Genomic DNA, 12,631 nt, shown 5'->3' on the forward strand with positions numbered 1-12,631 from the left:
TAAAAGAATTTCTGAATGACAACTCCTTCTACTCCATAGAGGAATTTTTAGATATAAATTAAGGAAAAAAAAGTTGTTATATTAACTTAATTATGTTGTTAAATTAACTTAATTATGTCATGTATTGGAAAATTTGACTTGTTCCACATCATTAAGAAATATCGTATTCATGATTCATGGAACTAGTATTAATCTAATCTAATCTAATGGGGAATCTGGAAATTCCTCTAGTTGTATGGTGTTACATAGTTCTTCAGTGCATTTCAAATATCACCTCAAAAAATACTTCTGGGACTGCAACTGATGACAAAATTTCAATTAATCAGTATTACTTATTTTCAAAGTGCAGTTCAATTGTAGGTCTTGTCCAAAGTCAATCTACCAGGAAAACTCAAGAAGGCATTAACTGTTTCGAAGTATGTAATGATGGTACTTATTCTTTGAGAAATGTGGCCATACAACAACAGCAACAAATGAAATGCAAAACAACCAGTCAGTCCACAATAACTTACAGTAGTTTATTTTGACAAATTGGAAAAGAAGTTTATGAAAACAAGCAAACAATTCAAAATTCTAGTCCATTTCTATCCATGAAGACATTATTTTTTTGGACACTCTTCTTTTGATAACACACAAAGATCTGCTGGAATTAAATGTTGTAAATTAAAAGAGCTGCTTGTTTTGTTCTGGGAGATGCAAGAGTATAAAGAAACAGCATTTTGTAAAGATAGAATGTTTAGCATTTGATGGGGCATAAAATGTATCCCAAAATGTCCAAAGCATTCCTCATTGAATTATATGACATTTATTTCAAATTGTGATCAATGACACATAGTGGAGGGTCAAATTGTAAACTGCATACCACAGATATAAAATGAATATATCAGAGACTCATGTTTACCACAGCTGAATGAAGTTAACAGCAAATTAAATCTTAAATAGTCAAAATAACAAAATCAAATTACATCAATTAAAGTGACTCTTATAAGTATTCTAAATTAACTTGGATTAATAGAGAACCAATTCAGGAGATCTCATGCCTACTCCCATTTGTAGTTATCTTTTTAATTTATTTCTGTAGTATTTGATGTTACACAGACTTATTGTAGTACTGTCTGCCCCCCTAGTTGCATGATCAATGTGGCAAGATGCCATGAAAGGGAACTGGGTCTGATTCCCAACTGGGTCAGAGATATTCTCTGCTTGGGGACTGGGTGTTGTGTTGTCTTCATTTTTATGTCATCCTAATTGACACACAAGTTGCTGCAGTGGCATCAATTAAAAAGACTTGCACCAGGAAACTAGTCTGTCCAACAGGAGGCCCTATCCACATGCATATTTCATTTCATTATTGAAACACTGATCTTAAAACTGTAAATGTCAGATCCTGAGGAGAAAATATTCAAGACATTTTTACTCATCAGAAACATAAACTTGTTATATAATGTTTCAGCACACTGCACCATAACTCAGTGAACATAAATCCATTGAATCTACTGACTGTATTTTGGGGGCTTACAAGTTGCACAGATAACCAAACACAGTCATGAAATAGGCAAGTACACAGAAGTATTCTGCTCAATAATGCTTTCCAAACTTTTTAAAGGTGGTGATGACTCTTTCAGTACTTTTTCAAAGAGTGGACAGTACACTTCTACTTGAGTTCATCTCCCCACTGGGGTCTGGACATGACAGGAAGGTAGATGTATCCAAAAACATAGAATAAAAAGAAACTATAGAGAAACTAAATGAACCAAATATGTAATGATTGCCATCACTTACCTAAACCACTGCTATTGAAGTGTGGTAGGATGGCACTGACAAAGGTTTATTTTTCTTCTTTGTTCTGCATATCCATATACAGTTTTGAGCAAATATTGGCACTGAATGGTCTGCAGTGTGTCAGAATCTATGTCCAAGTCATTCTCTAAATGTTGTATTTAAAATGAGATCTATCTGCAAATCCTTAAAAAATGCCACCTTTCAAGCAAATAGATTATTAATATATCCCAGCTTCCCTAAGTAACTGCTGTGGTGCTATTTTCAGTCATATCTCTTAAAGTATCCTTGCTCTAACTTAGGAGCTGAGGATGCTCTACCCAACAGCAAACAAATCAAATAAACATTGCTTTATACAAAATTTGCCTCAATTCCTGCATTATCTACTGCAGAAATTGTATAGTTAAGAATACACGGGCAAAAAAATCTCTGGAACATCTAAAAACAGTTGAGGGAGGGAGAGAGAGAGAGAGAGAGAGAGAGAGAGAGAGAGAGAGAGAGAGAGAGGGAAGGGAGGGAGGGAGGGAGGCAGGGATGGAGGGAAGGAGGGAGGGATGGAGGGAGGAAATGAATCTACGTTTAAGTTTCTTTATGAAGTGAAGCCTAAGTAGTTGAAAGTAACATCAAGTAATGCAGGAAGCCTATAAGTACTCCTTCTGGATATGGTTAGATGTATTCTCATTCTGTTGAAAGGAAAAAAACAATATTATCCCTTTCTTATCAACAGATCCTTTTTCCTTCCTTATTGAAAGTGATATTATGCAAAAAATGTATTGGAATTTTCATTCAATGATCTGCTGACATTCCTGTTCAACAACTGCTCATATTCATCACACATTTTTGTGGTCAAGAACACAGACATCTTACACGAAACACAATGAGATTATGTGAAATAATGGCTTCAGTTTCTGAAACTTGGGCTTCTTCCTTTCATGGTAAAGAGTAGTGGCAAACCTATAATTTCTGCATCACATTAAGCCTTTTGGACTCTTCGATAAATTAACTCTCTTGAAAACTGTAACCATTTAGCAGGAAAATGAATTTATTATTCCGTTCCCTTTTCAATAGGATGAACTCTCCACCTGAGTTCCAGCATAACATGGTCACACAGAAATTACTGAAGAAAGATAAACATATAAATATAATTTCCTTAAACTACTGATGGAGAAGGAAGATGTGGAGATGGAATATTTAGTCTGTTTCACACTTGATTAGTGAACTGACCCACATTTGCATCAGGCATAAAAGAAAATAGTGAAACTATCAACAACCATTAACTTCACGACTTCTCTCATTCCTTCATGACATATATTTCTTTAGTTGCACTATTTGGACTTGTTTTTCTTTTCTTACATTTTTAGAAATCTGTTATTTTACTTCCAGAAAATATTTACGTGTTTTAAATGTCTTGGTTGTAACATAGGTCGCCAAACTGTAATGAAACTTTCCAGTCAAGCAAAGGGCTGTATTAGCTAAAATTTCAAATTTATAGTTGTCCCAAATAGTGCCACAGTTTTGTCACAAAGATGGAATTTGAGAAGTGTGCTGTGATGAAAATAATTCAATATCAGCTTGTTTCTTTGAGGCCATCTGGAATTCAGGTGTAGAGTTCGGTATCTCCATGTTGGGAAACAATATTATGCTTTGCAAGGTGAAGAGCCTAGTGCAACAGAGTGCACAAGGCTCTCCAAGTTTCACTTTAGTGAAACAAAAATAAATGTGAAAACAATTGCAATAAAAAGAACAAGCATAGACATCTGTACAAAATATATTTTAACATACATAGGTGCAGTCAACACAACACGTAAAGACAGATAAAGTTCCCTTCATTATAGATGGTAGAATCCATTATTATGTTCTTGAAGGTCACTGTACTCCACATTGTCCAGTGTTCTAATGCTTGCCAACTTCTGTTTTCTTGAGCAGAACAGTATCAATAGATGCTGCATTTTAGATTATTTTATGATCACCTGACGAGTGTGGAGTTAAAATCCTTGCCAATGAATTTGTATATGTAGAAAAATATAAATATATATTTATATATTTTTATACATCTGCTAGAAAAAATAAATATAACCATATAATTTTCTTCTTCATACTGAAAATTATGTCCAATAAAATAGCACCATACGAATATTTCCCTGTCAAGATTCACAGCCACACATCATTTTTGTCTGTAAATGATCATAAATTGCACTATATGTATCCACAGTAGCAAAATTAGTACCTATCTAGATTCCTCCAGTACATGATATGTGAAGTAACTAAAAGACAGATTGTAAAACAGTTTTCATCACTTTTTTTACTCCGTATAATTTTTTTGCTAAATGTCAATTTCTTGAAAATTTTCTTCTTGTAGATTCAAACCACACAGCTCTTCTTCAGTTTCAATATTAAACACAGTAATATTAGCATAAGTCAGTTGACAGATGTGGCACATCACATGTAATTCTGCCAAGAGCCAGTTAACAATTATGTGCGAAAATAAGAAAAATATAATAATTTATATCTTCACTGTGCAGTTGTTTATGTCTCATACAGCAGCACTCTCTTGAGTATTGTCCTGAAGATTCACAACAATATTCCATTTCTTCTGTGAAGTAACACTGATGTAGTTGTATTGAACTGTAATCATTTCAACACTTAGAATTTGCTTGCTGATAAGCTTGACTGTCTTTTGATAAATATTCAGGCTTGCAGAGTACATTGTATCCTGTGAAGGCTAGGTAGAAGCTGTGTAATTTGTTCATTACTGAATGATTTCTTCTATTCTGGCATCAACTATCTTCAGATTGACAGAAAGTGGTACTAAGATAATATTTCCTTCTTCTTTTAGCTCTGTTTAATAAAATATTTGTGTATTAGAAAAATAAATAACTATTTCATTTTGTGCAAATGATGAAATATACTGTAGTTGCATCAGGGTCCAGAGCCATGATAAATTTCTTGATGATATCAATATGACACAATTGCTGCTATTGTTGGGGTTAAACCATCATTTTATTTTATTTTATTTTATTTTATTCACTAATATGTACTTCCAGCTGCATAGCCATTCTCAAGACTATCACTGTCAACATATTCTTCTATGTCACACAATTTTTGAAGCAGAGCACAGTAATCATACTTTTGAGTTATTAGAGGTAAATTGTATAAACATATTATATCATCATATTGTTGTATTTTCCTGATAGCTGCAGAAGAAATAGTGTAATTACACTACATTCATAAACCATTGGTTAAAAACTGTATTTTGAATGAGTTGAGTTTTGATATCCTGAGTGTAATTCACAATATACAGTGACTTTTGTTACTAAACTAAAATAAAACATGGTGCTATTCTGTTTTGTTAGAAGGTTCATCTCAAAACTATCCCACGTCAGTGGACAATTTCACACCACATTCATCTGAAAACAGAGCCTTTTTTTAATCTTCACTACAAAGACAGAATTAATCAGGTTGTCCAAGGTGTATAATAATGTTCTTCCATCAAAACTTCGTTCACACACATTTATCTGTTCCGAATTTTTTCATTCTATATACCAGCATATTATTTTGAATAACGCACAAACACAATTTCACTGCTAGTAGCATACTACTGATTCATGGTCTGAAAACCCTTTTGGTGGTTAAAGTAATTAAAACAGATGCAACAGTTTCAAATGTTCACTCGCTGTTTGGTCTTCCTTGTGACTTCTGCCCCATTGCTCCACCATGAATATTCATTCAAAGATTTTAAACTGTATTCTTAATTAAGATTTTGAGTCTACCACCCCTCACAGACTCTGCTTTAAATCATTATTCACATTCAGCCGCTGAACATTAATCCGTTTATAACAGAATATTCATAGTGTAGAAGCTTATTGCAAATATTCTTCAGATTTCACAGTATAACCCAATTGTCAATTCTGGTAGAATACATATTAAATTGCTTGCAGTTTCATAGTAAATTCTCACTCCCTGCATTTTATTGGATGTTCAGTTTAACAAAGAGGAAACTGTAAACCAAACTAAATATTCGAATGTGCCCTCAGTCTCATATATTCATCCAACATAACGTAGAGTGTAGATCCGCCACAATACAATTACATCACTGATAATGTGTATTCATTATTATTGTAGAACTGACATAATCAGTTCCAAGACCTTCTGACTACCAACAATATCACTATTATTTGCATTATGGTAACTGATATAACATATTATGAATTAAGGCACTCCTGTTTTGCAATATTCTGTGGTTTTTCAGTTATGTCTTAAGGACACCTCAAGAAGAAGGTGTTTCTTATAACAAATGCAATATGGTATTAAAAGTGAGAAAATTATTTCTGAAATGATCGCTTCATATTGATCACAGGTAATATCTGTGAAAATCTTAAGCAGTAAGGCATCTTCAATGTCATTCGTCTGAAAATCCATTAAATTCTTCTGTTTTGTGCTTAGTTACATCAGTGAAATGACTGATTTGTTAGCTCAGCTCGTTCTTCAATAAATCTAGCACTTTAGTGTTCTGAAGAGGTGGAAGGCAGTTGTTGTCTTGCTTGTATATTTTTACTAAGATTTAAACCTTCACTTCACCAATGTTGTGTCAATCACTTACTCAGCCAGCATGTGGGCAGTCAATTATGTGAACCACTGGCACTTCTTCATGATGATTGAGAAAATATTGAGTATGTATGTCCATCAGCTGACACATCTGAATGAACATGGCCTTACAGTTCCATCGAATGTCACAGATGACATCTTTCCATGTTTCCAAGAGAGTTTTAATTTTTCCTTCTTCTGTTGTTCATCTTTGTAGTACATATTTTCACCTTTCATCACATCAGTAAGCATAAACAAGTATTACATTCACTACAATAAGTGCACATAATGCCCTGTCCCCTTCCAGGTTACTAAATATGTATTCCATTGCTTCACTTAATATGGGTAAACATAAGTAGATTTTATTGATTTATTTCACTATAAGTGAAAAATCTCTGATCGGCACCAAATTAGACTTCCTTCTTAATTTAGATGAAGGTAGTTCTACGTGAAAATTCCACATAATTATCACAAAGACAGTTAGAATTGCAAACATCTTAGTAAAGTACCAGCTGCAATTATTCTTCATCGTCATCATCATTATTATTTTCCTCTGTGTGAAGGAAAAAAAAACATTCAATATTCTCTGGATTAGACAAACCTTCATTATATACTGTTGTGTAGCATAGCATTCAATCTTCCAATGTAAGTCATATTGTCAAATTGTTGATTTTCATCTGCTACAACATATAGCACACTTAAATTTTGATGCAGAGGCCCATCTAGCAATGTATTAGTGTTTCATTTTGAACTGGAAATTATTTCCTGGGATGTTTATCTTCTTTCTTTTTGTTTCCTGTTAGTAAAAAAGTATTCTGTGTGAATATATCCAGATAACTGATGATGCCACTTATACAAACAACATATATGTTTTTTAATGGCTGGCTTCTCTTCATATAGAAGACTCAATATGTTCCATCAAACTTCTTCAAAAGACTGCATACCTTCTGAAACTATTGCTAACCACTACTGAAAACATAAATTCACTTGATTTGTAATAAACTGAGGCAGAGTAGTAAACAAATCTCAGTAAACTGTGCATATTATGTTCAGATACAATTTTTAAGTCTACCAGTCTTTACATACTTGCAATATCTAGTGCCCTTTATATAATGTGGTAAGTCGTGTAACTGGAGTTGTGCCCATCACAAAGGTAACCATGATTTTGAATTCTGTTACATATACTAAAATGAGATGTCAGACACTGATTCACAATGAACGAGGTTTTGCTGTTTCTTTTCCTTATGGTGAGAGTTCTTGCTGAATCATTCATGCAGAAACCCATATTTTTGCAACACTGTTTTAAGCATAATATTTGCCTATCATTTGTCAACCAATTTTTGTTGTTACAGAATTTAGTGTGTTTTATATTTTGTAGTGACTTTCAAGATATTAAATTTCAGTCATCATTATATGCAACCATTTCCCTTTCCCCTCCTATTTCACAAGAAAACTGATCTTGCATCACCTTGGACTTAGGCAAGTTTTAATATGACAGCAGCATATATGTCCTCTCTGAGCAATGAAAACAATAGACTGAATCACAGTTCTTTAAAAGTTATGCATGAAAACACTAAGTAAAGCATGTCATTCAGTTACTTAAAGGATTTTCTATAAATTAACTAGTATCACAAATCAGTGATCTGCTATTCATTTAGATTTTTGAAAGCAGCATCATAAATTTTTAGTGGTTCTTTGAATATTTTATTATTTTGCATAAGATGTCAGATGCAGATTTGTGTCCATACACCATGCTGAAGTAGAGTAACCTTTAATCAAATAGTATATGAGTCTTCTTCAAAATATAAGGATCTTACAAATGCATCACTAAAAATGACAAAATAGCTTACAACCAGAAGCTGGTTTAAATATTTGCATCCTTCATGATTTCTAGAAGCTCAATAATAACTTTTTTGTGAATACCAACTGCATATTTCAGTTACGTTGCTACCATCTCCATGCTAAATGTCAGCATCACCAGCAATTACTGTTATTTTAATTTACAAATATATGGCTAATGTCAGTGTTAGTTAATTTTAGTGATGAGCCTTCTGCATCCAAACAAGAGAAATATGTTCAAATATATAGTTACTAATCCATTTCACTTCTGAGAAGACCTAATTATTTAAATCTAGTACTGGCTGTATTATTTAATTCTTTCACTATGCTTTTCTTTTCCATGTTTTACTAATAGTTGAATTTTTCATGATTTTTAGTGGTCAGAGTAGAGCACATATGGTTTGCTTTCACTTCTGATCATTTGAAATAAATATTAGCTCTGAGAAATGTAGTGTTTCTCACAGGAAAATAAAACATCATCATTTCCTCTGTATTACTTTCTTGATAACGCTGTCATATTTGCTATCTTCCATACGAATTTGGAGATACCGAACTCTGTACCATGCACCTGACTTTCCATGGTCAAACTTGTGCCAGGGGACTCAGACTCATTATCCGATATCCAAAGAGGTGCTATTCTTCCTCCATGAGCTAACATATTCCGCTCTCCATATCGATTTCTAACTGCAGGCAAAATATATACATGGTAGTTCCACCTTAAAAATAGCCTGTAGAGTACGGCGCTGCAGGTCGGTGAAAACCAATCGTGGCTTCTTGGGGGCGGGTGAGTGCTCTGGTTGGCTCTGGGGGTCGTCTTTCCTCTTGCAGGCTGAAACATAGTTGTTGATTACTGTAAAACAGCTGACTTTTATTTATAGCAAAGATTTAAACAGCCAAAGTTTGTTCAATTGGCCTGGAAATAACAAAATTGTGATAACTCATTGAAATGCCACACAAAAATGTATTTAATTTATTAATTGACATAATCTCTATACTATAGCATTACACCCATAATTTGCAAGAAGTATGTAATCAATGTCCATAATTTCAGAAAAATGTAGTTTTGTGGGCCAAAGGTACATCACAACTCATATCACAATTAGCATAATGTTGGTATGTCTGGCTGAAATATTAATTTCTCCATCTAACAAATAATAACTTGGGAAAGCGATGGAGGAACAACAATGAGATAAGCAAAGAGTATATACACTGAAGCACCAAAGAAACTGGTATAAGCATGCATATTCAAATACTGATATATGTAAACAGGCAGAATATGGCACTGCAATCAGAAACCTCTATATAAGACAACAAGTGTCTGGTGCAGTTAGAACGGTTACTACTGCTACAATGGCAGGTTTCAAGATGTAAATGAGCTTGAATGTGGTGGTATACTCAGCACACCAATGAAGTCGGGATTTTCCCATATGACAATTTCATGACTGTGCCATGAATGTCAGAAACATGGTAAAACATCAAATCTCTGACATTGCTGCAGCTGCAAAAAGATCCTGCAAGAACGGGACCAATGATGACTGAAGAGACTCTTTCAACATGACAGAAACACAACCCTTCCGCAAGTTGCTGCAGATTTCAATGCTGGGCCATCAAAAGCCTTGCCTGGGCCCATCAACACTGAAATTGGATTGTTGATGACTGGAAACATGATGCCTAGTCAGACGATTCTGGTTTGAAATTGTATCGAGTGGATGGACGTGTATGGGTATGGAGACAACCTCATGAATCCATGGACCCTGCATGTCAGCAGGTACTGTTCAAGCTGCTGGAGGCTCTGTAACGGTATGGGGCATGTGCAGTTGGAGTGATATGGGACATCTCATACATCTACGTATGACTCTGACAGATGACACACACGTAAGGATCCTGTCTGATCACCTGCATCCTTTCAAGACCATTGTGCATTCTGACAGACTTGGGAAATTCCAGCATGACAATGCAACACCCCGCATGTCCAAAATAGTTACAGAATGGCTCCAGGAACACTGTTGTGAGTTTCAACACTTCCGCTGGCCACCAAACTCCCCAGACATGAACATTATTGAGCATCCAGAATGAGATTTTCACTCTGCAGCGGAGTGTGCGCTGATATGAAACTTCCTGGCAGATTAAAACTGTGTGCCGGACCGAGACTCGAACTCGGGACCTTTGCCTTTTGCGGGCAAGTGCTCTACCACTGAGCTACCCAAGCATGACTCACACCCCATTCGCACAGCTTTACTTCTGCCAGTACCTCGTCTCCTACCTTCCAAACTTTACAGAAGCTCTCCTGCGAAAGGCAAAGGTCCCAAGTTCAAGTCTCAGTCTGGCACACAGTTTTAATCTGCCAGGAAGTTTCATTATTGAGCATATCTGGGATGCCTTGCAATGTGCTGCTCAGAAGAGATTTCCACCACCTCGTACTCTTACTGATTTATGGACAGCTCTGCAGGATTCATGGTGTCAATCCCCTCCAGCACTACTTCAGACATTAGTTGAGTCCCGCATAGTGCTCAGAGCCATTAGTTGAGTCCATGCTACATTGTGTTGTGGCACTTCTGCATGCTCGTGGGGAACCTGCATGATATTACATAGGTGTATGTTTCTTTGGCTCTTTAGTGTAGTAACATATTGAAATGGTAGATTACAAAGGTTAAATCTGAAGAAATGTTTTATTGCAATAATAAAATTTTTGTGACTTTCTCCCTAAAACTAAAAAAATCAAGGATTTTAAATTACTGTATTTATTAACTAACATTAACATGCATAGGTACAAAAGAAATGCCCTTTGGGTTAGAATACTGACATCAGCTGTTACACTTACGTTTAAAAGCAACAATTCACTGCACAGTTCTGCAGTACTTATGGTATTCAATATATGATAAGGGAGGATGATATGTACTAGTGAACTCAATGAATTCTCCTATAATAGTATCGCACAGAAGAAAATGTCAAGTGAGCTAGTAAAATTTCCTTTCAAAATGTTTAGCTTATTTACTACATCTCTAATCTGAAAGTACAGAACTGAGGCTTCTCTCATGTATGATTTTCCTGAAATGTGGTTACTAACTGCATCAAGATAACTGTGTGAAGAAACAAGATTTTAAATGAAGCATAAGTTATGTACAGAACAGGAAATTGTAAGTTATAATGTATTAGCAATACAGTTTACTAAAATGCTCAATACATGACTACTGCTTTGTGTAATTTAATAGGCTGAAAATACTGCATTAAACACTGACATAGCAATGCCAAAGAAAAAAATAAGAACTTCAGTTAACTGTCTGCTTAATAGAGAAGCTTGGATTTATTCCTCTTTTTAAAATCTGGTTATTTCAACATCAGCTAATCTCACATGACACACATTTTGTTCCTCATTACACAAATCCTTTAATATGAATCCTCTCCTTTTATTATTAGAACTTGATTAACATTTTGTGCTGGGACAAAGAAAAATAGGTTATGGACACTGGATTGTTCTTGCTGTGAGAATGGACAGTAGCATCATGAAGGCTCTTACATACCACTGAAAAGAAATAATATAATGATCAGAACAGCAGTGTAGCTAAACGTGACCACCAAAGAATTGTATTAGAGAACAATATGATTACAAAATATATATTTATTGATATCATATGACACAAAAACACCAGGAAGTACTGTAGTTTCTTAATACCAGTAAGGCTTTTAATCTTTACATTACCCGTTCATTGTAAACTGTAAGTTGGCCAGTACTGTGCTGTAAATATGACTGGAAGGGTGAATAGCAAAAACAATTAGGGTAACCATGACATGTCACTTGTGGCTGAATCCATAATAGCAAATGTATTTATTAGTATAGAATTTATCCAAAAGGAGCAGGTAACAAAGGTATCACAGAAGATGTGCAAAACCAAAGTCCTGCCATTTGTGAATCTGAAAAAATAATACTGAAGAATAAAGATTTAAGTGGCAGCAGCAGTTCACAAAGTTGTGTGTCTACAGAGAAAGAAAGAAAGAGAGAGAGAGAGAGAGAGAGAGAGAGAGAGAGAGAGAGAAAGCAGCAAAGAGAATGCCCAGAATGAAAATATTTCTTTAAAATGCTTAAGTCTGTATACAGCTTATATTAACAAAATCTAAAAGGTAATTTAAAGCTTTACTCAGTCAACACAATAATTTCTTGATATAGCATTATAAGTTACTACCAGAAGAAATCGTCTATGGTATGGAAGTAGTGCTCAACGAGACATGCTTGTATATTAATGAGATTACTTTGATGTCTAATGATTTTTACCTCCTGTGAATGACATGCAGCTGTCACAAGAACTTATAAATCTTACACATAGCAGAAGAGCAAGCAATGTCTCAATGTATGAGATACAGCAAGACTGGTGTCACACACTTTGTGGTCTTATATTGTTACTACCATCTGTCTGTATATCAGCTTGGCAAC

At 34.8% G+C, this 12,631-nt stretch overlaps 1 protein-coding gene across 1 annotated transcript in view; it reads right to left on the reverse strand.

The window, feature by feature from the left end:
• The window catches only part of LOC126248952 (homeobox protein onecut), a 618,905-nt gene that overhangs the window by 28,801 nt on the left and 577,473 nt on the right, over positions 1–12,631 (reverse strand). The window contains exon 4 of the mRNA XM_049950486.1: positions 8,919–9,031. Within this exon, the coding sequence (XP_049806443.1) occupies positions 8,919–9,031 (113 nt within the window). The remainder of the gene's footprint in view (positions 1–8,918; positions 9,032–12,631) is intronic.

The sequence above is a fragment of the Schistocerca nitens genome, chromosome 3 (assembly GCF_023898315.1).
Source record: "Schistocerca nitens isolate TAMUIC-IGC-003100 chromosome 3, iqSchNite1.1, whole genome shotgun sequence".
Classification (NCBI taxonomy): Eukaryota; Metazoa; Arthropoda; class Insecta; order Orthoptera; family Acrididae; genus Schistocerca; species Schistocerca nitens.